The sequence below is a fragment of the Gymnogyps californianus genome, chromosome 7 (genome assembly GCF_018139145.2).
Source record: "Gymnogyps californianus isolate 813 chromosome 7, ASM1813914v2, whole genome shotgun sequence".
NCBI classification, from domain to species: domain Eukaryota; kingdom Metazoa; phylum Chordata; class Aves; order Accipitriformes; family Cathartidae; genus Gymnogyps; species Gymnogyps californianus.
The window spans coordinates 36,591,436-36,618,380 of NC_059477.1; the positions used below are offsets into that span (position 1 = coordinate 36,591,436).

The 26,945-nt window shown below is 35.8% G+C and overlaps 1 protein-coding gene across 1 annotated transcript; it reads left to right on the forward strand.

The window, feature by feature from the left end:
* The first annotated feature begins 1,721 nt into the window (after positions 1-1,721).
* Positions 1,722-26,171, forward strand: ACMSD (aminocarboxymuconate semialdehyde decarboxylase). Its single transcript, XM_050900300.1, has 10 exons — positions 1,722-1,778; positions 5,254-5,298; positions 10,529-10,625; positions 14,011-14,060; positions 15,377-15,613; positions 17,883-17,976; positions 20,198-20,293; positions 20,765-20,937; positions 25,696-25,794; positions 26,014-26,171. The coding sequence occupies exons 1-10, from the start codon at positions 1,722-1,724 to the stop codon at positions 26,074-26,076; spliced, it is 1,011 nt and encodes a 336-aa protein (XP_050756257.1). The 3' UTR covers positions 26,077-26,171.
* Positions 26,172-26,945: the final 774 nt, after the last annotated feature.

Sequence of the window (26,945 nt, forward strand, 5' to 3'; positions counted from 1 at the left end):
CAGATACACAAATCTCTTCCTGCCCCTCTCCTTCACTAGTAGCTCTGCTTTCTATGCTTAAATAGGGAATTGTCTTCCAGACATCTCTTTATTGAAAGACTCACCTTAACTCTTTGCCTCATGTCTATGGATTCATAGGATTCATGACACAGAGTTCCCACAGCTGAATCAATACCTTCTTACCTCTGCTGTTGTATATGCAGGAACATTGCGTGCCAACAGGCTAACACTATAGTGCTAGATTATATAACGTAGCTGTCACATTCGGGAGCAAGAGAGCAAATTTGCTGCTTAACCTGGCAGCCTGGTCATGAAGAGATTGGTTTTGATTTTGAGATGGACATAATTGCTATTTTCAATCCCATGGTTTTGATCTGTTAAAGTGAATTATTGGCTGTCCTGCTTTATTTAGGGAATACTCTCCCAAAGCTGCTGCTTCCTATTTCTTTTGAACATTCAGTCTTCAGTGATCTTACGTTGCAGAGAAGCATACCATCAAGCAACCAACCAACCCTGTCACGAAGAGTTGACTTGAACAATAACTCTAAGAAGGTTAACTGACGAAATCAAAAGCAGACTTGCTTAATGAGTGAACAAGCAGGGAAATACAAGAGTCCAATTTTTTTTTTATCAAGTCCAAACAAAATAACAAAGTCAGAAAAAGGATGAAACAAAATGGGCCGCTTGTTTTTCAAGTTGCTTGATTTCAAGTTGCAAGATACACAACAGCATTTAGTTTTGAAAAAATCAGCATTTTTCACTAGAAACAAATTAATCAAGAAATGGTTAACCAGCTTTTGCAAGAAGACACCATGTGAGTGGCATACATTGAAATAAAACTATAGAGGAAATAAATTACAGAGAAGAACACAGCACAAATAAAAGACAAGAGTATCTTGAGGAAAGAAGTGTAATACTAAATTGAGTAAAGGGCAAAACATGAGATATAGTTTCACAGAAAAACTGAGCTAGCTCCAGTTAAGCTTAACTTAGGATGCAGGAACTGTTTGCCGTATTAGCTGGTGAACTCCACTAGCATTAATTACTAAGCTAATCTGAGCCATTCTTCTGCCAGATCTTGAGCCAGCTTGAGAGGCTGTAAGCACCAGTATGCAGTAGCATGTGTAAATATCCTAAGTGAACTAATAATCAGAAGGGGGAAATAAAGTGCAGAGCATAGATTTGGCTACAATTCAATATTTCTGTGATTTTTTAAATGTAACTTTAAAGAAAATGCAAGGGAAGGAAAAGAGAGTAGATGAGGAGGTATGACTATCTACCAAGGGTATATTATATGCTCTCTACAAATTATTTCAGAATCTAAGAGGGAGAAAGGAGGAAATTCAAGTCAGCATGTTTAATACATCTATTCTAATTCAATTTTATTGAATGATTTTCAATTGTAAACAAGCTCGCAATTTAGAGTCTGTGTAAAATAAATCCCTTTATAGTACCAATACATTTTCCCTTTGCCCTCAGTCAGCTATAGTTTATGCATTAACAGGGACTTTCTGCTAGAAGCCTTTGTTCTTTTGGAGAGCCACTCCTCTGGGATTAGGCTCCCTGGTTGGCCACTGTACTGAGCTCTCCTGATAAGTCAGCAGGTGGATCTGAACAGCAGCCAAAGTTAATAACCTGCTGAACCAGGGACAGGAAGGATAGTAGCAATTACACAGAAAACATTTTCATTGAAGGAGTATTTCTCCTTTGATACTTCAAAAATGAGAATTGATATTCATAGCCACATTCTACCTAAGGAATGGCCTGACCTAAAAAAGGTAATAAGAGTTTAGATATTCAGTGCCTTATGTTAGCAGCAACCATTGCTACCAATGTAATTTTTGAAAGAACAATGAATGAAGGGTTCTGTTATAAATATCTCTAGGTTTTTGTCTAATTTGATTTTTTTTTTCAGATATAAGATACTTGTATTGCATTACTTTGCAAAGCAAGAGTCCCACTAAGAAAGGGATGGAAAACTGGGCTCTGTTCCCCGCTCTTTACTTAGTCTGAAGCAATTCTTATATTTTTGCTTGGTTTTTTGTGAGACCTAAAATTGTCAGATGATGAGGTGTAAATTCCACTTTCTTGATAAAACCAGAGCTGTCAGGTTCCCAAATGGTATTCACTTTTGTTTTAAATAAGAGAAATAAGCAAATATTAGATAAGATTAATGTTACCTAAGACAAAAGTCATTCACATCTTATACCCACAGGCATGAAAGTCATTAAATTCAGTAGAAGTGGGGTCACTCTAAGTACAGTTAATTGATGATGAAGATCATTTTACTAATATCTGTTATTTTTTCAGGTACTGGAAAGAAGTAACATATTGTATTAAAAATACAAAATCTCAGTTGTCAGAACACTGAAGCTATAAGTCAACTTGTCTTAACTTTGAATCTTTGCATGGTATTATTATTATTAAATGACATAAATTTATTTTTGTCAGTAATAATTTTCATAATCCTGTGAAAAGTATTTGAGAATGGAAAGTGTCATTTAGGTTTTCATGTAATAAACCTAATCCTTTTCTTATTTCAGATTATCAAGTCCATGTAGTTATCTCATTCTGAATTAGGTTTTTAGAGTTATTGCCTAAATAATTAAAATCACAATTCAATATAGAGATGTCTGATAACTTTTTGATTCATAAGGGATCACATCTCCAGTGCTACAAAGGGTACTGAAAAAGATCCCATGAAACTATATTTATATATAGTTTATACACACATATATATAAAATTATTTGCAATTAAAAATTGCATTCAGATTTCCAGGATAGCTATTTTTTATAACTCTCTAATGTTTCCATTCATGATAAAAAAATCAGAGTAGAAAAGACCTGCATTGTTGCATCTTTCCTTATTGTAATTCTGTGTTGGTTGTAGTTTGAATGAACATTCCCTGTGTCTGACAGTAGTATGGAACCATTTGATTTCATTGTGCCTTTGACAACAAAAGGATACCATTATTTCAGCCATGCTCTTAGGCATCTGACACACTAACTGAAACTCTGTTTTACACTGTACATTTCCTTCACTTAATTATTTTGAGGTTGATGATGGCAAATTCTCAGGTAAGTGTTTCATATGTATTAGCTCTGTGTTTCTGTGATTTTAGACAGTCCAGTATCAGTTCAATATTAGCCAGGGAGCAGCTGGAAAATATAAACAGCATATTAAAAAAAAGTCATGAGAAAACCTGGCATTAAGAACATACATAGGATTATTTCTACTTTCACTACTATTAGTAGTGAAAAATAACATCATTATGCATAAAACCTCCTGGAAAGGAATGTTTGTTTCCTCGTTTACCTAAGAAGGTCTTTTTAAACATCTATTTGAACTTCCTATTTGTAATAATAAGAGCTTCTCAATGAAAAACACATATACACGCGATAATGTAGGTGAGATGACATATATTTTTTAGAACAATTATGTGGTTTTTTTAAATGGATAGGAGTTTAAATATCCAGACTACAAAGACAGGTTACTCTTGCTTGTTTCAGATTTTGTTGTCCTTGTTTGTGCAATATCCCTATAAAAAAAACCTATAAAATTCCTCATTCCAATTTTACATGATCTAAAAATATTTTTTTTGTCTGTATATACTTTAAAAGGGCAATAAATTCACTGAGAGAAAATCACCCCAAGAATCCCTTGATGTTCACAGATATACATCAAGACTGAATTCACTACTGGTAGACCCTGTAGGCCAGTGTTGCATTTATTTAAACACTGATGAAGAGGCAAATACTGAATTTTTAAAAGTTAATTTCCACCTGCTAGTTTTTGTTTCCTCTGTTCTAAAGATTGAGCGATTCAGTGGTTTATTAATGGGCCCAGAATAGAAAACAACTCTCAGAATTCCCTAGAGTCCTCTGAAAATTCAAGCCATTAACATAGTTCTCTACATCTCATGCATGGAAAACCAATGAGGCAATCCTAACGTGCACACAGAGTGCTAAACTTTTCTTTCTTTTTTCCAGCCTTATAAATACTGAACCTTGAACCTAAAAAATTCTATTGTCAAGATACTTATTTAAGAGCTTAGGAACCCATAATAAGTATAAAAATCCATAGAAATACATGAAATAAGGATTGTCAATACATCCAACTAGTAACTGAGGGGAAGAAAGAAGAAAATAAGTTAAAAAACAGACTGGTGAGTTTCTCTATTGCCTAAATGCTCCTTGAGCACCTTTAAGGTACTCATTTGCTGCACAGCTTACAATTGCAATTAGCATGGTGCTAGTGAAAACTTAAAGTTCTCATTAGGTGTCACTCACAAAATTTTCCCTAATTTAAATGTTTTTATATATATATAAACCTATAAATTTAAATAAAATATACATAGCTACATAGTGAATCATAGCTAAATAAAACATACATAGCCTCAGTCCTTAGCATCTCTGATTGGCTGAAGTCAGGAGGCTTGGCTCTGCATGCCTACGTTAGGAAAGCTCACAGTGGCATTAAGTAATGATTTGTTATCACAGGAAATTCAGGACTGTATTCAAATTGTTTACACTTCAGTGAAAGAAATGCCTGCTTTCACTCAGTTTCCTTTGAAATGTTTCTGTACAGAAAAATGGGAATTCTGAGCATTGGTTTCAGTCTATGACAATATTTCAAGATTACATTTATTTCTAATCTGATAATTTATGAAAGTAAAAGGAAATCAGCATCTTTTGTAGGTTTGGGGGTTTTTGCATAAACAATTTTGATTCTCTCTGGAAGAATCAATGAGCATCTAAGCTTCTTTTTAGCTTCTCTTGGCTGTTTAAATATTAATAGACAAGAGACTGACCTTCAGTCCTGCTGCTGAATCATGGAAGCTGAAAAGTGGAATCAATACATCTTTGTGCGATTAACTGATCACAGATTGGAAAATTGTCAGCTCAATTTTCATATTGTCAAATGCTTGATTTAATTTTTTCTGTGTTAAAATCATTCCGGTTAGAACCTCAATATAGTAAGCAACTTTAAGCACTTTGAAATCAGTTGTAGGACTTACTTAAAAATATTGTTGAACTGGGAGCTAAAAGTTCAGATCTACAAACACTGTTAGTCCAGTCCAGTTAAATTTCAGCACTTCTGCTGAAGTCAGTGGGGCTACTCATAGGCTCAAAGCTGAGCATATGTGTAAGTGTTTCTCCTGAATGAGGTACTGCTGGATTGCAAGAACTGAAATTTTTATTATTATTGCAGAGTGCTAACTAGCACTGGTTTTTTATTTTTTTCTTTCACAGAGATACGGATATGGTGGATGGGTACAGCTGGATCATCACTGCAAGGTTTGGGCTGTTTGGTGCTCTAAGCTGATCTTGTGTTGTCATCAGGAATACAAACTCACAGTAAATCTATTAAAAAGCAAAGTGGCAATAAGATTGGCTATGTCTTTGATACAGATTTCTCTAGAGGTCTGTCTTCTATGAAGTAATATCACTCCAAGTCCTAATATACCTCAGTAGAATTTTTTGCTTGAGAAATGAAACTCACATTCTCTTGTATGAACCAGTATCCAGTTTTCATCATCATCTCATTTTAACACTTGGAATGGATAGCTCTAAGGAATTCTTTTCAATAAGATAGGTCAACCTAAAGCAGATTACATGTAGATTATTTTTTAGTTAAATGCAGTCATCTGTATGAGAAGCAAAATCAAAGGGAACTGCTATTTTAGTAAAAGTTAAAGAACTTGGATGTGAAAATGTCTTCACATCTGAGTGAAAGGGAAAGAGTAATTTCTGTAACTTTATGACAAGGAGAAAAAGTAGCAGAACAATACGGACAATCCATAGATTTGGGGACCATTATGTAGAAAAGTAGAAGTGTGAGGTTTATTGGCAAGTAAAAGGCAGACTGGGTCTGATTTTACGTCACCTTTTTGTCACTGTCCACTCTATTAACTTTGCAAAGGCACTTCTGAGCTACATCAGTACAACTGGAACAACACGTCTCCAGGTGCCATGAGCCTATGCTAACATTCAGAATCCATCTTGCTGGTACTGAAGTTAGCAGAATACATATATTTACTCTGATGGGGACAGAACTGGTTTCTTAAAGGCTTGATTCTGATCTCACTCAGAGCAGAGCAAATCGGCAGTAATTTCAGTGACATTCACAGTGACACAACAATGTAAAACTTCTGAAAGCAAGATCAAAATGTTGCAGTTTATCTTTTGATAAAAGCATTAAAAAATTACCAGTATTAGTTCTTTTTTTACAGAAGTGCACAAGGACCTAAGAGAGGTAAGGCTGATACGGCAAAATAATTCCCTTTGTACATTACTATGTAGGTTAACTGTACCAGCTAGTTTTAAACATGTTACCTCTGTTACCATGTAATAACTTTGGCAGCCTGATATCCCTGTCTATCTCAAACACTGTCACAGGAAGCCAGCTTCCTCCTGTGACCTGTCAGCTCCCCACTCCTAGGAATCTTTTGGAGAACCTCGCTGCAAATGGCATTGGCCTCTGGAAAGAGGGAGATTAGAAAGATGGCATTAAAAAGAGGTCTCAGGAGACCTCAGTTCACTTTCCACCTCACTTCATATGTACCTGACCTAACTTGAAAAACTTCATCTGTAGTTGCCTACCACAGCAATGTTGTGAGTTGTACAGATAAAGAAGGGATAAAAGCAATGCAAGGTATTAGCCAGATAATTAAGGAAAAAATATGAAGACAACAGAGGTTGCGTAGATAAGAGCAGAGAGAACAATGTGGATATAGTAAACTGCAAGACAAAAGATGCAAAGTTAAGAGCATGAATAGCTCAACAAAGAGTGTCAGCACATAACCCACCTAAAGCATGTGAAGAGTGCAAATAACTGGCTAAACCCAGCTATGTTATATAATGGCAGGCTGTATGCACAGTGTTTTACAAGGGTTAATCTGTCTCTGTCTTCTGAAATTCAGACATGATCTCAATATAGGAATTCTATACTGAAAACTAGAGGGATAAGTGATAGAAAGATTTAGTACTTAACATTTTCAGGGTGACACTGCCTCTCCCTATTTGGGTAACCTTATAAAGAAACCCAATCTTCTTCATTGTTTCTTTTTGTGACTTGGCTAATTCATTAATTCTCTGTAGAGATTCAACATTTATTGTCTTTAGAGAAGCAAGACTTGCATCTTCCAGGTAACCAAAGTATTTAAATATATAATGCCTGTTAATTTCAGTGGAACTAGACATTCCCTCATCCCCTTGTCACTTTGCAAAATCATACTTCTTTGTGATTGTATATATGCTTATATTAACTGAAAAAAGCTGATAAAATGGATACAACACTGTGTCTATTTATTGCAATCTAATGATACACACACTGTTGTTATTCTATAACATGCAAGGCTATGCTGTCAAATGCCTAACAATCATTTATGAAAAAAGACCACAGAATATGAAGGTTGGGACTGAGAATGAGCAGCAAACAAACATTATGCTGAAATTTCAGATCTGAGTCTAAGCAGGCATAGGAGGGGAGAACAAGCCACCTGCTGAACCAAAGTGTGGATGGCATGGCTTCTGAGATAAATGGTAGGTGCAGGAAGGAGAGAATTGTTGGAGACATTTTTAGCACGATAGCTGTTTGTTACAGGTCTGATGCTAAAATTCCTTGCTAAAAATAGTTTGCAAAGGAACTTTGCGGCAAGTCAATAATAGCCTTATACACTCTGCAGAGAATTCTGTCTAGCCTACTTCTGTCTGAAAATGTTGCATGAAAAAAGTGCATGGCAAAATAAAATCCTGTTCAGATATGTGGAGCTGGGGAAGTTAACTCTTAAGATTAAAAAAAAGCAAGAGCTTCTCATATCATTCTGTGAAGAAGCATCAGGGTCAAACTGCAAGAAAATAATTACATGCATTTTTAAAGAAGTGCAATTTGGGATGTGACTGAGTAGTTTAGTGATGGGGTAATTTTAAATGTAGCTTGCTGAACCAAATCACCCTGCTGGACTTAATTCTTAAATCTCTCTCTCTTAATTTCCACATAAATTAATTAAAGCCTTAAATATCAGATAGAATAGAATAGAATAGAATAGAATAGAATAGAATAGAATGATAGAATTCTTCAGCCATGCCCTTAGAAAATTGTGTTAACCTTGCAAACAAAAATCTCATGTCTTTTATGGTATTTTCAGCACTGCATCCGTTGCTTTGGAACCTGAAGAATTTTTTCCTGATCCATGTTTCATTCTTACTACTGCAAAAAACTCTGAGAATTGTTTCCCAGTTGAGGTGTCTGAGTAATTTCTCATTTTAAAAATATCAGGTGCAGATGAGTGGCAGTGTCTAGAGACTGTAGCAATATGACTCATTTTCCAGTCACAGTGTTGCTGGACCAGATCTTTCTATCATTACATACACAAGCATGAATCTATTCAGATGATCATGTTTTGCTTTTCTGCATAATCAAGTTTGTTGTTGCCAACACACAATGCTGTGAGCTCAGCCTTGACCTGTAGTGTGTTCACAAAGAATCAGTGAATGGAAATTAAAATAGCAAACTGTTCAACTAATTCTTCTATGAGAACAGCACATGGCTTATTAGAAACCTTTCCTATATTGCAAACCCTGTTGCAGGTTTATCTCAGCATTTAAGTATGAGCACTGTCAAAGTTGCTAGTAAAATTACAATCCATCTAGTATTGTTTTCAGTATTAGCAGAAGAAAATATATATAAGCAGGTTAGCTGCTATGCCTTAGCTATGTCTGAGGAAAGAATTAAGTCACCTGTGTTCACAGAAATACTCCCAGTGGTAATCCAGTAAAGTCCACACGATCTATTTGTATGTGATGCAATGCTCAGTTCTACTCTTTTTCTCTACTCACACCCCAAATATTTTTCTGTTTATTAAGCAATCCGCAGCAATGCGCTTATCTTTTTTTTAATGTATGGCTAGAGTAAGCCTTTCTGTCAAGCTGGAAAATCAATTTTACAAGAACCTGAAGTATTTTACCAGAGGATCAGGACTATGTAGTTGTTGTTACTGACTGTAATATTTCAAGTAATTTTCACAATCTGTGATACAGCTAACAAGTAACCTGACAGTTTGCCAAGGCAGCACAGTTAGATTTGTTGAAGAGAGCTTTAAAATATTCATTAGGGCAGTATATTTGTGAATGATGTATGAAGTTAATAACAAATTCAAGGTTAAGAACAGTCTGACTTCTCAGAAGGCAGGGAGACAAACCCAGCTCTGCAAGAAGTAGTGAAATTTTATTAGTTATTACTGTTTTAGCATACTAGTAGCGATTTAACAGGTTTTTTATTTAGAAAAATAGACAGGATCCTAAATAAACCAATTTTGTGAGGAAAAATAAAGCAGCCTTTGGAGAGAGAGAATTCCCTTTCCAGAAGGGTCAGAAGACTGCCCTGCGCTTAGCTTCTGTTTACTGTGAAGGTGAAGGAATAGCTGCTGTGTTTTCTCACGTGTTTTTCAATTTTCAACTGCAGATGCAGTGTGTTCTCTGTCCAATACATCTGCTGCATGACCGCACTTACCCATCCCAAATACACAGGGTTGTGTGGATCTTCTGACTTTCATCCATTTCCATTTATCCCTATAGTAGCTTCAAGCAACCAAGAAATACTCAGGCCTTGCAAGTATTGGTGAATAGTATCTCATCAATTTGTGCAGGTGTAAACCGACAGAAAGACTGTTTTCCCTGTCTTTACAAGTCCATAGAAGCAGGTGGATACCTACAACTGTAACAGACAATTTACTTTGCTTAAAGTGATGACACTGTGCCTACTCAACTTCTTTGGACAATTGACAAATCAACCAAAAATTAAGTTTAAAAAGGAAGTTTCCATGTTCATAGTTAAAGAAACAGTATGAAATTTCATGACCTTGATAATATTTTGAACTTTGTAAGTTTGGGAATTGGTGGCATATGGGGAAGGTATTACACTAATTCAGGTAATGGTTTTGTACTGCGTTTAGGTTTTGTTTGAGGGTTTTTTTCCCAAATACAAATTCTTCAATAATTCTTTTTTTCCCAAGGAGAAAATGTAATCTGAAGACAACATAATAGGTCTCCTTTAGCCTCAGTATCACTGGTGATATGAAACAACCGGACTGAAATTAACAGAGTTGCACAATTATTTCTGTAGTTACTGGAATCATCGTGATGCTATTGAGTTTAAAAGAACACACGCATACCCAAGGGGAAAATTTAGCACAGATTTAATTAGAGCATTCTTTTGAGGTCAAAATTTGGTTTGAGGATAAACTTGGATTAAGGTACCTGGTATCTTTTCATTTTTCCCATATTTTCCCATACATTGCAAAAGAAGGGATTTTTTTATTATGAAGAATTAAATCTGAACTATAAATGACTGTTTTATTAATGACTATTTTTAAATAGTCTTTGATTAAAAATACCTACTGAATAAAAATAAAAGAACAAAATTCTGTCACTGAATTTCTGTAGGGAGCACGATATACTCAAGCGACTATAAATTAGCATGTACTACTTTGTCACATTTATAATATATGAAAATGTCATTTCACAGGGACAGGCAAAGATGATGAAGGATGGAAAGGTTTTTAGAGTTATTCAAGAGAACTGCTGGGATCCAGAAGTACGGATTAAAGAGATGGACCTATCAGGTACCTCCATAAAGGAATCGAAATTGTGTCTCATTTAGAATAACAGCAACTTCTCTGTTAGTGCATCTGAAAGTGCTCAATAACAATATCAAAATTAAAAGGTTTAGCATACTGATTAATTAGTTTAAATCTGATGAAAGTCAGTGAAAACTGATATGCTTTATACTCAGACTCAAATGGGACATGTTCCCATAACTTTTCTCATTTTCAGTAGCAATTTATTCCCCACATGGGCTCATTAATTTTGGTGGGATTTTTAAGGCAGTAAGGAACTCATTGCCATAAGTAAGGATGACTGACTCTGGACTTGAAAAGGCAACATACATTCCAGGTGTAGAAGTGATTTATGTAAAAGACAAAGCCCTTTCATTTTTGTTCCAAATGTTAAAAAAATTCTGTTTACTCACAGGATTTTTTGTATGTTTGTTTCCTTTTCTAATATTTTTTTCTGCTTAGACATTGCAACATCATTCTGTATTTTTGCTAGAAGACTCTGAGCCTAGAGAGCTGGTACAATTACTTTCTCAGAAGAGAAAGTTTTCCTGATTTAGAAAGAAACTTAACCAGATGCCAAATTTGCTTTTCCATCAAGTTACTTACATGCCACTAAGTAAGGTTTGTAAGACGGGGACTGAGGGTGAGAGAAGGAACTTTTAGTCTGATCAATTATTTTTGTTCGTTCTTATTAACACTGTAATTCCAAATTACTTTTGTGAGAGAAATATTATGTTACTAAAGATTATTTTTTCTTAGATTGAGGCCTGAATAATTCCCTACATCAGTTTCTCAGTGGACACAACTTGAATATCTTCTCCAACTTTTCATAAGGAATAAACATCTGAATTACTTCAAAGAGCAGCTATTTTATAAGTAGCACCTTTATGATTGTTTTTTCCTTCTCTCATGGGATAGCATGTTAGGCGACACTTTGGGTCATTCTTCTTATGGAGGTTTACTGCAACACATAACATAGGCCAATTTGGGAACTCAAGGGCTGGCGGGCAATTTGTGTAAACGCAATTTAGATAATTTTCAACTACCTCGTTTTCACCATGGAGAAGCAGTATTTCAAACTCCAACCATTAGACATCTAATGGGAATGCTAGAATGTCTTTGCAACCTCTCTGAAATATGCTGCCTTGACTAGACTGTAATCATACCCTGAGTTAGCTCAGGGGAGCTTTCAGATATTTCCCTCAACACTAATGGCAAGTTTCTGCAAAACAATTCTGTCCCATCTATTTGCTGTAGACAAAGGGAAAACACAGGAGCAATTTTTTTTAAATTTTTTGCAACAGCTCTCCGGAAAAGAAAATGTGTCATAAAGCCAACACCACAATATTTCTCCACAAACTAAACAGTGTTCACTTGGTTAAAAAAAAAAAAAAATCTAAAACTGTGTGTTACAGCACCATCTGGTGACTTGTGCCATAAAAATGTCCCCTTTTATTACAGCACTCCAGAGATACAGGCATCAGCCAATTAAGTTTAAAAAAAAGGTTGTAGTGTTTTTCATTCTTACTGTTCACCTAATGATAAAGACTATGGGCCACATTTACTCTTTTTCGGTTTACAAAGCTGTAGCTACTTATTTCAAAGACCCTTTTCTGTAACACAGGCCGAGATAGATTATACCCAAAAATTTAACCTCCAAACATGGCATAATTTTGGAACAAAGATGCAAGGAGTCTCCTAGCTGAACAAAACTAGTATCAGTCACTGTAAGGTATTATTAACTCAGAGAGATAACTTACAGCTTGATTGCTAAAAGGCTTTGTTTGTGCAATGCCCAAGAAACCTTGCCAGTAATAAGAAATGGTAGCCAACGTACGAAAGAGACTAAATTAGTTCTCATAATCGTATGTCCTAGGCCTATTTGGTATACAAATCTATGTCTTGATCCACTCAATAGAGCAAGCTATCAAGGTAATTCAATAAAACAACCTGTAAAGGTAATTAACATCACAGTTCTATGACACAAATCATCACAATTTTGTTGGGAAAAATTGTTCGGTTAATCCTAACTGCCTTTTCTTATAACTTTCTCCTTTGTAAAACCCTCTGAAGAGGATATAAAGTAGAGGCTTTTCTGTGCTGATTCTTCTTCTTCCTAAAGCTAGTGTCTAGGAATGTTGAGCTTGGAAATCTACCTTTAAGGTTTATGGTAAATTTGCTCAGAAGTGGAAAAATGGATTGAAACCAGATACGATGCTTATTGTGGAAAACATGGTGAATGTTCTCAAACATACTAATCACGTGTCCAGTAGCATATTGGTGGATAATACAACTTGGGCTGTACTTCGGTATATATGTGATTTTGTAGACCTAATCCTTAACCCCAAACCACTGCTGCTGTACATAATATTAATCAGATCTTGTAAGAGAGATGCCTGAGTCAGATCCCCCTCTTGTTTCCTACTTAAAATACTGAGAAGGAGGATAGATCATTTTGTTATACATTCGAGTGCTTTGGCAAGGTCATTGTCTTAAAAGGAATTCTCCTAGGGTTTTTTCTGCCATCTTTTGTATTTCATTACTAACAACCAAGTTAAATTTTTTAAAGCATGACAAAATACGTGCATAAATATTACAATGTCAGACCTAAAATAAAAAAAAAAAACAGTTTTGCATGTAACTATTTAGTGAAATCCTAATTATTGTTTGTTTCTTCTGTTGTTAATCTGCTAGGTTTGTTGTGTTCATTCCTGTAACCTGTCACACACAAAGTTATGGTATAGATTTGTGTTTGAACAGAAACCAAACAACATAGACTTAATTCTCTTTATTGCTAACATCAAAGTTATTTCTAAAAACAGACAGATTTTCTTATACTTACAACCTCGGTAGTCCAGACACAGGATGAATGCAACCTAACACAATACAGCTTTGGGGAACACTTAGGAAACACATTGTTTAACAACCATTGTTAACATAATGTTGTTTACCTTTGAGCAAATTTACATATTTATTAAATATATATGATAAACATGACCCCAAAGTAAACTTAAGATACTGTATTCTGTTGGTTTAACATCACATTCACTTACGTGAGAGTAAGATTAAATTGCTATTTTAATTAATTGTACATGTGCGTACCAAATACTTCTAAAATCAAAATACTTAGTTTCACAAATAATCTGAGTATGAAAGTGTTATTTTTCTTTCTACTTAGCAAAAATATTCCAATCCTAATAAACTGATACACTACAAGATTTATTACCATGATCCTTAATTAGCAAAAAAAGGATTCTATCCACATCACTGTTAAATCAGTCTTTCTTACCATTAAAGCTTTTAGCTTTTACCTTTCAAACCAAAGTGCTTTCTTATTTTTAACATTTTACCAAAAAAAAGGAAACATTAATAACTGTTTTTTCTTACTCAGGAGTCACAGTCCAAGTCCTTTCCACAGTCCCTGTAATGTTCAGCTACTGGGTAGGTTCCTACTAGCATATTTTGTAATTCATATGTTAGAAAATTTAAAAAAAAAAATGCATCCTCCTATAAATTAGGTGATTGAAGTAGTCACTAGAGCACTGAGGTAAATGGGGAATTGTTCTGCTGTGAAAAACAAAAGACAAAAAAATATTCCAGGTATCAGAAGAGCCAGCAGGATCTCCTGGCAAAGCTCCACTCTGGAGTACACTCAGTAAGAAAGAATGAGACAACAACAGAATTTCTTCTGGGGACCTTATGGGGGTAGCTGGGAACAGGGAGAGAGCATTTACACAGCATGAATCCCTGGTTAGCAGGTAGACATATATGTACAGATTCCATGAAAGCTAGACATCAATCAGTATTTTCTCATGAAAAAAAAAGTAAAAGATATATTTGTGGTCTTGTCCCACTTTCTTTTATATGTGGCATGGGACTCATTGACCTAGAATGCTTTGACTCTTAAAATTCAGTAGCAAATTTAAATTAATATGTTCCCTGCGTGGTGATCTTGAATGCATCAAAGAAATAAAAACAGTCTGAGAAGACAAATCATAGCAAAATGCTGTTCTAAATACATTCTCAATTTGACTATTTAGCTATGCGTACAAGTCGAGTTGTCTTATGTAAACAGATATGCTACATTAAAAATCATTGTGTTAAGCCCACATATAAGTAGTACCACTGATCTTCAGAATTTCTTGTTGGGTGACATATCTTTAAAATTTTATTCTGGTATTTATGGGAATATTTTCCGTTAAATATGTATTAGGGGGGGAAACGGGAAACTGATTGTATGGATATTGCAGTTCCCTTATTAGAATTATGACTGTTATCTCCTTCTAAATGTTAGAGAGGTTTGCTCAAGTTTTCTCTGTAGAATTCTCATGCTCCAGCATCTCACATTTCTTATTTTTCTCTCTTCAACTCCAATAATAGGAGAGTAAATATTCATTGCTATGTTTAAAAATTATACGCTGAGGTTTTTGCATTGGGATAAACAGAGGACTGGTTTACACAGAAGACCAGATACTTAAGTGCACCAGCAACCTGGGCTTTATTACACTTATCCTGAGCAGTAAAGGCAACAGCAGTTGATAAAATATTCAAGACAAGAAGCAGAACTGCACCCAGAGGTTTTAAAGCGAGGCAGAATTTAGCCCTACTGGTTTCCAGCTATTCAGAACTGTAAAGTAAATTTTAGGTTCAAACCCTGTCTCTGAATTGTTTGCAGTGACATTTATCCAATATCTTCCAAAGGTGATAACATTTGAGAACTATATTTTAATGTACTATTCTGCTTAATATCTTACCAGGCCAAACCTCAGGATACTTTAGATCTAGCCCAGATATTAAATAATGACTTAGCTGCTACAGTAAAAAAGTACCCCAAGAGGTTTATTGGCTTGGGTACATTACCTCTGCAAGCTCCAGACCTGGCTGTGAAGGAAATGCATCGCTGCGTGAATGAACTTGGATTTCCTGGAGTACAAATAGGATCTCATGTCAATGAATGGGACCTGAATGCACCAGAACTGTACGATATTTATGCTGTAAGTAAATGTTTCTTTCCTTATTTTGGGGAATTCTGTGATACGGAATTCTGTCTAAAAATATCTTGGGACATATTCAGTCATCAACTAAATTTATAGATACATTAAAACAATTGAGCCTTCTAATCTGCTTAGTGATCAGAGAGATTCAGCTTTAATTATATATGATAATTCCTTATAGGATATAATGACAATAATACAATATAGAACATTCTGAAATATACTTTATAATAATGAATAACAATCTTTTTATGATATCAGTTCTCACTGTAGCATTGCCTTCTTGGTTTGTGAGGATAAGTGCACTATCAAATAAAGCATTTCTGCACTGTTTGCTTTTGGGTTCAAGTTACTGTATCCAGTCCTATTGAGGTAATTGATAAAACTCCCTGAGATTTTCAGAGATACCTATAGAGCCAAAGTACCATACAGAATTACGCAAATGGGACCGGAAGTTCCAAACTGAATGTATTGATTATAAAATGAATTTATAGATTGCATTTCTTAAATAGCCTGAGGTCCAGATGAGGATGGCAATTTGTCTAAATTATGGGGTTTAATCAATGTACATTCTGTATCTGTTTCACAGGTTATTATAGCTGTCAGCTTGAAATTATCCATAGAGGTTATTTTTCAGAATGCCTAATTTATTCAAGAATTCTGTTAGTGCAGCATCTGGACTATTTGTTCTTATGGTCATATATAGTCAGTTATCAACTTCCACTCTTGAAGACGCATGCATTCACAGAATCACAGCATGGCTGAGGTTGGAAGGGTCCAACCCCCTGCTCAAGCAGGGCCACCTAGAGCCAGATGCCCAGGACCATGCCCAGATGGTTTTTTAATATCTCCAAGGATGGAAACCTGACAACCTCTCTGGGCAACCTGTGCCACTGCTCGGTCACCCTCACAGTAAAAAAGTGTTTCCTGATGTTCAGAGGGAACTTCCTGTGTTTCAGTTTGTGCCCATTGCCTCTGGTCCTGTCACAGGGCACCACAGAGAGGAGCCTGGCTCCATCTTCTTTACACTCTCCCTTCAGGTATTTATATACATTGATGAGATCCCCACTAAACCTTCTCTTCTTGGGGCTAAACAGTCCCAGCTCTCTCAGCATTTCCTTATAGGAGAGATGCTCCAGTCCCTTCATCATCTTTGGACTCTCTCCAGTAGCTCCATGTCTCTCTTGTACTGAGATCCCTCTCTTGTACTGGGATCTCTCTCTTATACTGTACATTCTTCAGCTTATGTTTAACACATGTAGGAAGCAACCTCTATCACTTTTAGAAACATCTCTGGATAATAAAGATTGTGAACTTAAGCCATATTTGATAATGAACTTTATCAATCTACCAAGCAAATTATTGAATTGCTATTTTAGTTTACAAATGTAGATGGAAATTACTTCCTACAATCCAAAAGTTGCGGCTTTATTTATGCGTGTATGGGTAAATAAACCCAATTTTTTCAAATGTGTGATAATCTCCTTAGCAACAAGAGGAGGTCCAGAAATACATCTGACAAAACGAAGCTGTTAAATCCTGGTTAAGCATATGAATGACTCTGATGACTATATATTTAAATTTAAGCACATAGTTAAATTACTCAGTCAGAATCAGCATCCCATATTGTTCTTCTGTTTTCCTTTCCAAAGATGTCAGTATTTTTGGAAAGATTAATATTCTTCAGTGGAGATGGATTATTGATCAGAATACAGCTAGATTTTGAACTCTTAAGGTGGATTAGGAATAGTTTTCACTTTTTTTTAAGCCAGGCAGAGCGCCAAACGGGACAAATGTAGTGCAACAGCAATGAAAATTCCTGAATGCAGCTGGAACAATTCTGCAAAACCATCCTAAAATGGCTCTATAAAACATTATGAGAATTCATCCTCATATGTGTAATGAAACCAAAAGAATGCTAGTTTGAACTGAGTTTTATACTGCAGGATGGCTGACAAACATGGCTAAAAAAGCATTTTTGTACCGCATTAATCTGAGGAACACTTGGCTTACTAAGAAGATATTATCATCAGTGTTTCCAGTCCTGTAGTCTCAAAAAGAACTTTGAAACTGAGTGAGGACTTCAGGATATGGCCCAGAGTAGTAAATATAACCATCTATTGCTTATACTTGTTACTTCTGGGCCTATTTTCATTACTAGTACTAATGCTCACTACAATTTTGCAGGTAATCTTTAAAGCATGGCTAAGAACTAAGATGCAGTTTGGTATGATTAGTCACGATTTAGATTTTTTTCTTTTTGCTGCAGGCTGCTGAACAATTAAATTGCTGTCTCTTTGTGCATCCCTGGGACATGCAGACAGATGGAAGGATGTCCAAATATTGGTTTCCCTGGCTAATAGGTGAGTGTATATTTACTTTGCTTAATCTACATTTATGAACTGTCACTGGATTATGCCCAGAAGATTGTTGCAAAGGTGCTAGTACAGAGAAAAACTACATGATTTTTCTATCAATCTTTTTTTTTAAATCAAGTACTACGATTAAATCTGTTGTGTAAATTCAGCAGTCATTTGTTTTTAAGTTTTTTTAGTTTGTCTAACTTTTAAATACCTAGAATTAAAATTATTCAGACTAGCGACAGAATCTAGTATTCTCTTTTGTCCTAAATAAAAAGAGCAGATGACTGGGGGAAAGTGAATTGTCTCTGAAATGAGCTCCTCAAAAATAAGGTGAGTAAATGAAGGAGTAGGCAAAACCAAACATTACTTCCTAGAATTTCTTGGATTATTTCCTAGAAATAGGTTGATCAGAGAGGAAATAAATCCAAGTTCACATCAACTATAGCTGAAATAATATGTACTTTGACAGCTCCCCATAGATGTAGGGAATTATCTAGTTTCTGGTTTTTTTCCCCATCTGTTAGGTAAATCAGAACATTGAATAACAGGAGGTAGGTTATACTGCTACCTAGAAATGTTTAGACCTGATTCCACCCTCACTTACTCTGTTTTGCATTGTTTTGTTTTGCATGGTTTTGCACTGCTTCCAATAGAGGTGTTCTGAAAAACGTACACAGTATACATATAATACATGTTCTGCAATATACACTGGAAAATCTTAGTGTCCCCATCACCAGTGCATTATCTTAAAAACAATATCAATTAGTCTTAATCAGAGCAGGCTCAACAACACAGATTTAAAAAGAGACTAAAATTATTGCATTTACTTAACAAAGTATAATTAAAAGATTTTTTCCTACTAAGCCAAATAAGGCCTTGCATCTGAGCATATGGTAAAACATTAATGAAAGACAACCTTTTGAGATGGATAGGTATTGTTTTCCCCAGAGATGACGGGAGGGGAACTCCGTTCCTAATTTCAAGCTGGATGTCTGAAGTTAGGTGCCTAAATGGCATGATATTCTAAATACATTAGTGTCCTGGTTTCGGCTGGGACAGAGTTAACTCTCTTCTTAGTAGCTGGTACAGTGCTGGGTTTTGGATTTAGTGTGAGAATGATGTTGATAACACGCTGATGTTTTAGTTGTTGCCAAGTAGCGCTTATCTTAAGCCAAGGACTTTTCAGTTTCCCATGCTCTGCCAGCAAGCAGGTGTGCAAGGAGCTGGGAGGGAGCACAGCCAGGACAGCTGACCTGAACTAGCCAAAGGGGTATTCCATACCATGGACCTCATGCCCAGTATATAAACAGGGGGGAGTTGGCCGAGAGGTATGGATCGTGGCTCGGGAACTAACTGGGCATTCGTCAGTGGGTGGTGAGCAATTGCATTGTGCATCACTGGTTTTTTTTCTCCCCCCCTTCCTTTTTTTTTGTTATATTCCTTTTCATTACTATTATTATTATTATATTTCATTATTGCTATTGTTAGTATTATATTTTACTTTAGTTATTAAACTGTTCTTATCTCAACCCACAAGTTTTACTTTTTTTTTCCTTTCCACCTCCTCACCCCACTGGGAGGGGGAGGGGGAAGCGGCTGCGTGGTGCTGAGTTGCTGACTGGGGTTAAACCACGACAATTAGGTGTGCTCAGAAACTGAGGCCTGATGTAGGAACCTAAACTGCTGTTATGTTCCTAACACTGGGCATCCAAGTTACCCGGTGGCAAAGGGAGAGACAGAGGTTATTTCTAAACTGTAGGAACTGGCACCATGTCATAAATAAACCCCAAACCTGTGTTGGAATATCCACCAACATATCTGCCCCACTTTCCACACAAAAAAACCCCAGAAGCACAGGTAAGAAGAGAACCTGGCATATTCCAGACTTGTCTTTGAGCTAGGATAACTGGGGAATCAAGCCTGTACTGTGCAGTTCAGGACATACCCAACCTGCCTGTCAGCTGTCTTAGAGGCCTAGGATAAAAACTGGGCTTAGAATTCAGAAGATCTCAGCTTCCAGTCCTGTGTCCTCATTTCAGTTAATTAATGTTCAGCGCCGTGTTCCTCTGATAGAAATAATGCATAACCTTTGGCAGCTGCTGTGTAACTTATTTTTTCAGTAGGCTCAAGGCTAATTGAAGAAAATGAAGATAACATTTAAAACTCAAATAGGAAAATAAAAAATAAAACTCTCATACAATAAAGCTTTTTTTGTTCTTAGGCATGCCAGCAGAAACAACCATAGCCATTTGCTCCATGATTATGGGAGGAATTTTTGAAAAATTTCCTAAGCTGAAAGTTTGCTTTGCACACGGAGGTAAGTAATATACCGTGTGGAACACTTGTTCTTCAGTTGAGCATGGTACAATTGTATTTTCTGGTATGCCAGCTAATAGGGTTACCACTTTAAGCCTGTCACCAGCTGAGTACTATTACCCCAAAGAAGATAATCTGCCAGATTGCCTGCTTGTATGAACGCTCTCTAGCCTGTTTTAGCCAGTGTTTGAACTGTTACAATAGCCTTTAAGGGAAACGAGGAGGAAGGGGAGACAGGAGATGGTTTGGGGAAAGGGATAAGGAAGCAGCAGGAGGAATTTGGGCATCACAGGAGTGAAGAACTGGGGAAAACAGAGAAAGAAGCTAATGAAGGGGAAGGAATAAAAAATTGCTGGTGCAGAGCACTTTCTTTCTAAATAGCTGACAGTAAAACTTACGGATCTCTGCTGATAATGTGGCTTTTTTTCCTCCTGCATATTTTCAGCTTGTTACTAAAAATTTCTTCTTGCAGGTGGAGCTTTTCCATACACAGTGGGGCGAATCTCCCATGGATTCAACATGCGCCCTGATTTGTGTGCAGTGGATAATAAGGTGGATCCAAGAAAATACCTTGGTTCATTTTACACAGACTCTCTTGTCCATGATCATGGTGCACTAAGGCTGCTAACAAGTGTAATAGGAGAGGTGAGTTTTAATGCTTCCAGAAGCAGGTGAGTCATTCTTTATTTAATTCGCTATGAAATAGCAAAAGGAGAAGAGAAGAAAGCAGGAAGAAGACAGCATATTCACGCAGTAAAATCAGAACCTGAGCTATTATAAACTGATGGGCTTCTGCCATGTTGGTAATGTTTTTACTATATGGAGTTATTGAAATGGTGGTTTTAATCCAGGAAATCATGCACTGTGAACCTTAGTTCAGTGAGGCTAGTTCCTTGTGTAAGGTTGTTCAGGATGGGACTGCAAGCAAAGACTGCTTCATTTGGAGCCTTGTTTTCAAATGGCTTAATTTTCAAATTCAAGTGTATACTTGAAGAAATCAAATTGTATTTCCACTTGGGAAGTTATAGGCAGAAAAAAGTCAATAATAAAGTTTCTGTGAGGATCCTGGAGAGCACATTAAACATCACGGGTTTGCAAAAATATTTTAATTGTTAGAGTAATGAAATCTTTGTAGTTTAGCAACCTGTTTAAATTGGGTACAGCATGGGGCAGAAAAATCCAGAAACACTCAAGTAATTCCTTCTTATTAGTAAATGCTCAGGAAGGGGTTGAAGATGGCATCACTCATGCCAACTTCCAGCGAATCGCTACAAATCAACAAGAGACCTGTATTTGTGTCTTGATCTCTGGACTTCATGGAGTTTCTGCAGCTAGCAGGCAGATACCTACCAGATGTCAAAAAACAAAATGCAAGCTCTGACATTGACTTTCTTGTCTCAACAACTGTATTCCTGTTTCCTGTACATTAGTTTCTAGACTCACATAGTACTTTCTCACGTATGGGGCTGTTGCTGTCATCAGGGCCTCTTGTATGACCAAAGTTCACAGAGACAGCTAAGCCGAATGTTTTCTTTCTCTCTACAGAAAAGATTTCCTGTTTTCATCTCTAACAGTCTGAACAGGCTACTGAAATAAATCTGTACTAATCGTGATTAGTCTTTGCAACTGAAATTTAGTTGTTTGAGGAGAGAGAGGTTATGGATTGTAATTCGATAATCTAAAAGTCACTCAGCAATAGCCTCTCTGGTGTCTTGTTTATTTTGTTAACAGACTTCTGAAATTAAGTTTCTTAATGCAATAAATTTGACCAGTGTACTACATGGGATGTTGGTGTCTTCTTTAATTCTCCTCTGAGTATTTTGAGCTCAAGCAGTGTGACATCAGGTGGAACCCCAGTGCTGAAAGTCATGAGTCAGATCCCAAAAACTTAAATGCTTTTAACACTAAGGAGAACTTGAAAAAAAAAGTACATTTTCTTTCTCTTTTTCATAGCCTAAGGTATCTTATCCTTGAAAAAAACATTCACATCACATTTTCAGACTTTAATTTATAACCATGAAGATTAAAAAGTTCCCTCTTTTTCCAACGGAAGTTGATATTCTCACATAATACCATTCCATGAGTCAAACGCTTAAAAAAACACCAAATATCTCCGTGTTTTCAGTGCAGTCGTGTGTTGGCAGAATAATACATACAAGATGAAGAAATGCTGGGCTAAAAACAATGTGATTGGGTCTTGAGGATGACACTGTAACTTTATAAGCTGAAGGTTTGAAATAGGACAGCTCTCTAGAGTATAGCTAAGAGCTATGCAGGAAGGGCATCAGTGTGTGTAAAGATGTGCTTAGAAATGGCTTCAGGTCCTTAGGGAACAGCCATTACCTGGCATCAGAATGTAATGTGTTGGCTTTGAGCTTATGAATATTAAAATCCAGTGACAGCTGTGATGAGTCATGTACATTTAACTTCATCCCTTCTTAGTTTTGGGTGCAGGTTAATTGGAGCCTATCCCAGTTAAAGGAAGCAGAAATACACATTTCTGAGGAAGAATTTTGTAAGACTGCAAAATTGCTGCAGTCCTTCGCTCCCCCCATGATGAGGTAGCATGAAGTGAATATAAATAAACACAAAATCCCTAATGATGCTGGCTGTAAAAAGCGAAGAACTGGGTTGACAGGGGATTAAATGATTCAGTGTATCTCTGCAAAAACTTCCCCATGGTGATTCCTCAAGAGCCATCACCCAACGGTAAAACATTCCCTGGCCAGAAGTTGGAGCTGAACTGGCTATAGCACTCTGGCATTTTTTTGAGATGTATTCTGACAGTAGGAAAGAAGGTGAGACTTAAGGCAAATAAAATTTTTACTAATATAAGAGGACGAACTCACGCGTGATGCTCTTTGAGATTCATTTTAAGCTTCAGGTCCCTATTACTGTGAAAAAAGTTCCGTTGAGTAAAAGGGTCCGCTGAGGTTAATCATCAGCCATATGTACCTTTCTAAAAGGAGAGATGCACTAATTAAGGTATCAAACTATAAGTCCCCTAGGGAAAACTGACTTTGTTGATATACTTCGGAATAATATAATAATACATCTATTACGCTAGGAGTATTATTTATCTGCAGAGACCTCACAGGACTTCTCTGAGGCTGGTTGCTAAAGACAGGTATTGCAATCCCCATTTTATAGATGGGTTGAAAACGGAAGCTCAAAGAATATAAATGAATAGCCTAATATCACTAGTAGTAGAGCAATAATGCTGCTTCTAAATTTTTCTTATTAATTTACAGCTCTTAATTTTACTGCTAATGAATAGATCACATGATTAGCTGTGAAACACTGTAAATTAGAGGAAAAGAAAAATCTAATTGAAATAATATATATATTATTCCAATGAGGGCGTGGGATTTCTTTCTGCTTTGGTATATAGGAGATATAAACAAGAATGTACAAGCCTTCCTGGCTTACTTAACCTTGACTAATGAACAGCTGGGCAAATACTGGGTTTCCTTCTCCTTTACTTAGAAATCCATTGTCTCATATAAAGCTCGTATGTTTATTGGTTGGGGGTTTTTTTGTACATGGCATACATTTGTTTTTCGTATCTGAAAATGTCTTGGTATCAGATTGAGTATTATAAATAAAAGAATGTATTTAGCTGCTTAAAAGTACACACATCCAAATATATTTTGTTTAATCTACACTCAGAACTTCATTTAGTAGACAGAGGGTATAAATTCTCCTATTCTAATCTTATGGCAAGACTTCTATAATAAATTATAACACAACAATGTAGGACAGAACAATAGAATGTGTATCTTCTGTTTGGATTTCATAGGTTTTGTGTATGTTGTTTTAGAGACTCTTGGGTGACATCTACTGGAGGTAAAAAAATAAAAATAAAAGCAGCATTTGACAAATAAGAAAAATGAATCATTTCATAAAATAATTGGTTATGTTTTCTTCATCCTATTTCAGTATTGGTAACTGAGTTCAAATATTATAAGAAGTGCCCCAAATTCATGAGCTTGACTTCAAATTTATGAGACATTTTAAAACATATATTTTTAATGAAAACTGTGGTTTTCAAATATTCATGTCTCCAGGAGATGAAGCTTAAAGGAAAATAGACTTTTGATAAAATCAAGAGAGTTGGCAGTATGCACTCTCCAAGGTAGATAAAATGGGGGAATATCATTCCAGTGTGAAAATGAGCCTGTAACAATGTGGAGCTGTTGAGGATCTGCCTATTTCTTTTCATCTCTGATAACAGGAATGATGCATACAGATTTTTATTGAATTTTCTTTTCACTGACTTGCTTTCAGAAACAAATCATATTATGTCACTCATATTCTCAGATACGTGTTTCAAGCACACAATACCCAATCCCAGTTAAAGACAATGACATTTTTTAAAAATTATAGACTTCCAAAAATATATGAAAGTTTGTAAATGAGATTTTGGTTTTGTTATCTGAAGCTGAATACTAGTTAAATTAAATTAAATTATGGGTTTTTTATTTAAGTGTTTGTAGTAATTCTACATTGTACCATGCTTTAAGTAGTATGACATTGCAATTATTACAGCTTTTAAAGTATCATACAAACGATAATTTTGATTGCTTTGTATTCTTTATTACACGTTCTTCTCACATATACATAATTTTAAGTTTGTGTGTGTCTGTGTGTGTGTGTGTGTGTGTGTAGTCAAGAATTTCGAATTCAGGCGTGCAAATCCAAGCATCTTTTCTGGGTTTGGTGGAGAACTTCCTGAGATTCTTAAAGAACTGTGTCAAAAACTCTCATACTCATTTTGGACTGCACACAACAGTGCAGAGCATGCAATGAGCATGAAAAAGAACCAAAAAGTAAGTCAAGAAACAGAAGGAAGAATTCTGTGTATCCTTTATTGGCCATTTAATTATGGCAACACTTAACCAAGATTAATCACTGCATTTTAGGCAAACTACTTGCAGAAGCAGTACGAGTAGTGCAGGAGAACAACAGGTGCCTTTTTGTTAGATTTCAAACCAGCACCACAGTACAGAAAATCAATCTGAGTAGGAAATTACCATTTGTGTTGTATTCACCTGAGCAATATACACTTATTCCCATGGGCCTGGATTTGCATTTTGAACTTTCTGTGTATCAGAATAACCATACACCAAACTTTAGTTAGACACCACAAAAACAATTAACCAATAACCTGTACTTTTTTCAAACCTAAATTCACGCAATAAACTCTTGAGTCATTGTTTTCAAGCTTTGGTTTTTTCCTAATGAAAGTTGGAACCCAAAGATTATCTTCATATTCACTTTCATAATTAATCAGTCCAATATATACATGTAATTTCCTGTGGTTTATTATAAATTCCAGAAAGCACGTGCAACTATATTGTTTAATGTTACTACAGAATGTACTACATGTTTTTTCTTTACCAGGACAAAGTTATTTTGGGGACAGATTACCCTTTTCCACTTGGGGAACTGGAACCTGGAAAATTGATTGATTCAATGGAAGATTTTGACAATAAACTGAAGGTATGATCTTTACATTTGGGTTTTTTTTCCCTCCTTTTTAAGCCTCTGGTTTTAGACCTGAGAAACCAGAAAAATCAGTGTAGTACACTGATTTCTGCAAAGACTGGAAAAGGCCCTTTAGTCTCTTTGCAGCAGTTCATTTTAAAGCATGAGTAAAAACATTTGAGTAAAATATGAGTTAAGCACACACAAACATATGTATGTGTTTTGTTTTTACAGGATAAACTCAAGGCTGGAAATGCTCTGGAATTTTTGGGTCTTAGCAGAAAACAATTTGAATAATTATGAAGATATTAAAAAGACCAAACTTCAGAAATAACACTGAACCCTTAGGGATACTTCTATTTGCATGTTTAATTATACAGATGAAAAATAAATTTGACAAGTATATTACAGTCTACTGTTTTTCCAACACAAAAGCAGGGGTACTGGAAATGAGTATGCACAGGTATTTCTGTGCATTTGAGGATTTAGGTTGTCGTTAAACAATTCTGAAATCCCTGCTTTCATAAAAAAAGGAAAGATTTCATCTTTTGCAGTTGTAATAAGAATCTCTGAAGGATAATCAATGTCACGTTATTAGGACTTGATTCCCAGGAAGAAAGAACTGAGAAAATTATGAGTTGTATCCATTACATTTCAGTCTTTGTTATGCCCAATAAACAGAATTTAAAAGACTCTTAAAACAGAATTGAAACAGAATTTTGTTGATGCCCAAAAAAAGGCAACATTTGCCTTTATCCACTGATTGAAATTGCAGCATACCACACTTCAGCTCAGCACTGCAAGTACATGCACTGACGCTTTGTAAATGTTGTGATTGATAGGATGAAAAAGGTCGATGTGGGGACTTGTACTTTTTAGCTGCCTCCTACACCACTGGCAACTTATTCATCAGAAACAATTTGAACAATATGGTTGTAGGTGCAGAAATAATGTATTTGTGTGGGTAATTGTGCGTCACTGTCACTGTCAAAATAAATACTAGTGTTTAGCAACAGTATGGTTTAATGTTCTATTCCTTAAAAAATACTTCCTAGAAGTAAGGTTGGATACTTCAAATGTTGACATGTTAATGCTCTATCTAGTTTGAGTCCTGCTATAGGAATGGAAAGATGGTTTACTTGATAGACTATTGATCAAAATGGGTT

Coding starts and splice junctions, on each gene's coding strand:
- ACMSD (XM_050900300.1), top strand. CDS start 1,722: ATGAGAATTGATATTCATAGCCACATTCTACCTAAGGAATGGCCTGAC. Junction 5,299..10,528: donor AGCTGGATCATCACTGCAAG/GTTTGGGCTGTT, acceptor GTCATTTCACAG/GGACAGGCAAAGATGATGAA. Junction 15,614..17,882: donor AACTGTACGATATTTATGCT/GTAAGTAAATGT, acceptor TTTTTGCTGCAG/GCTGCTGAACAATTAAATTG.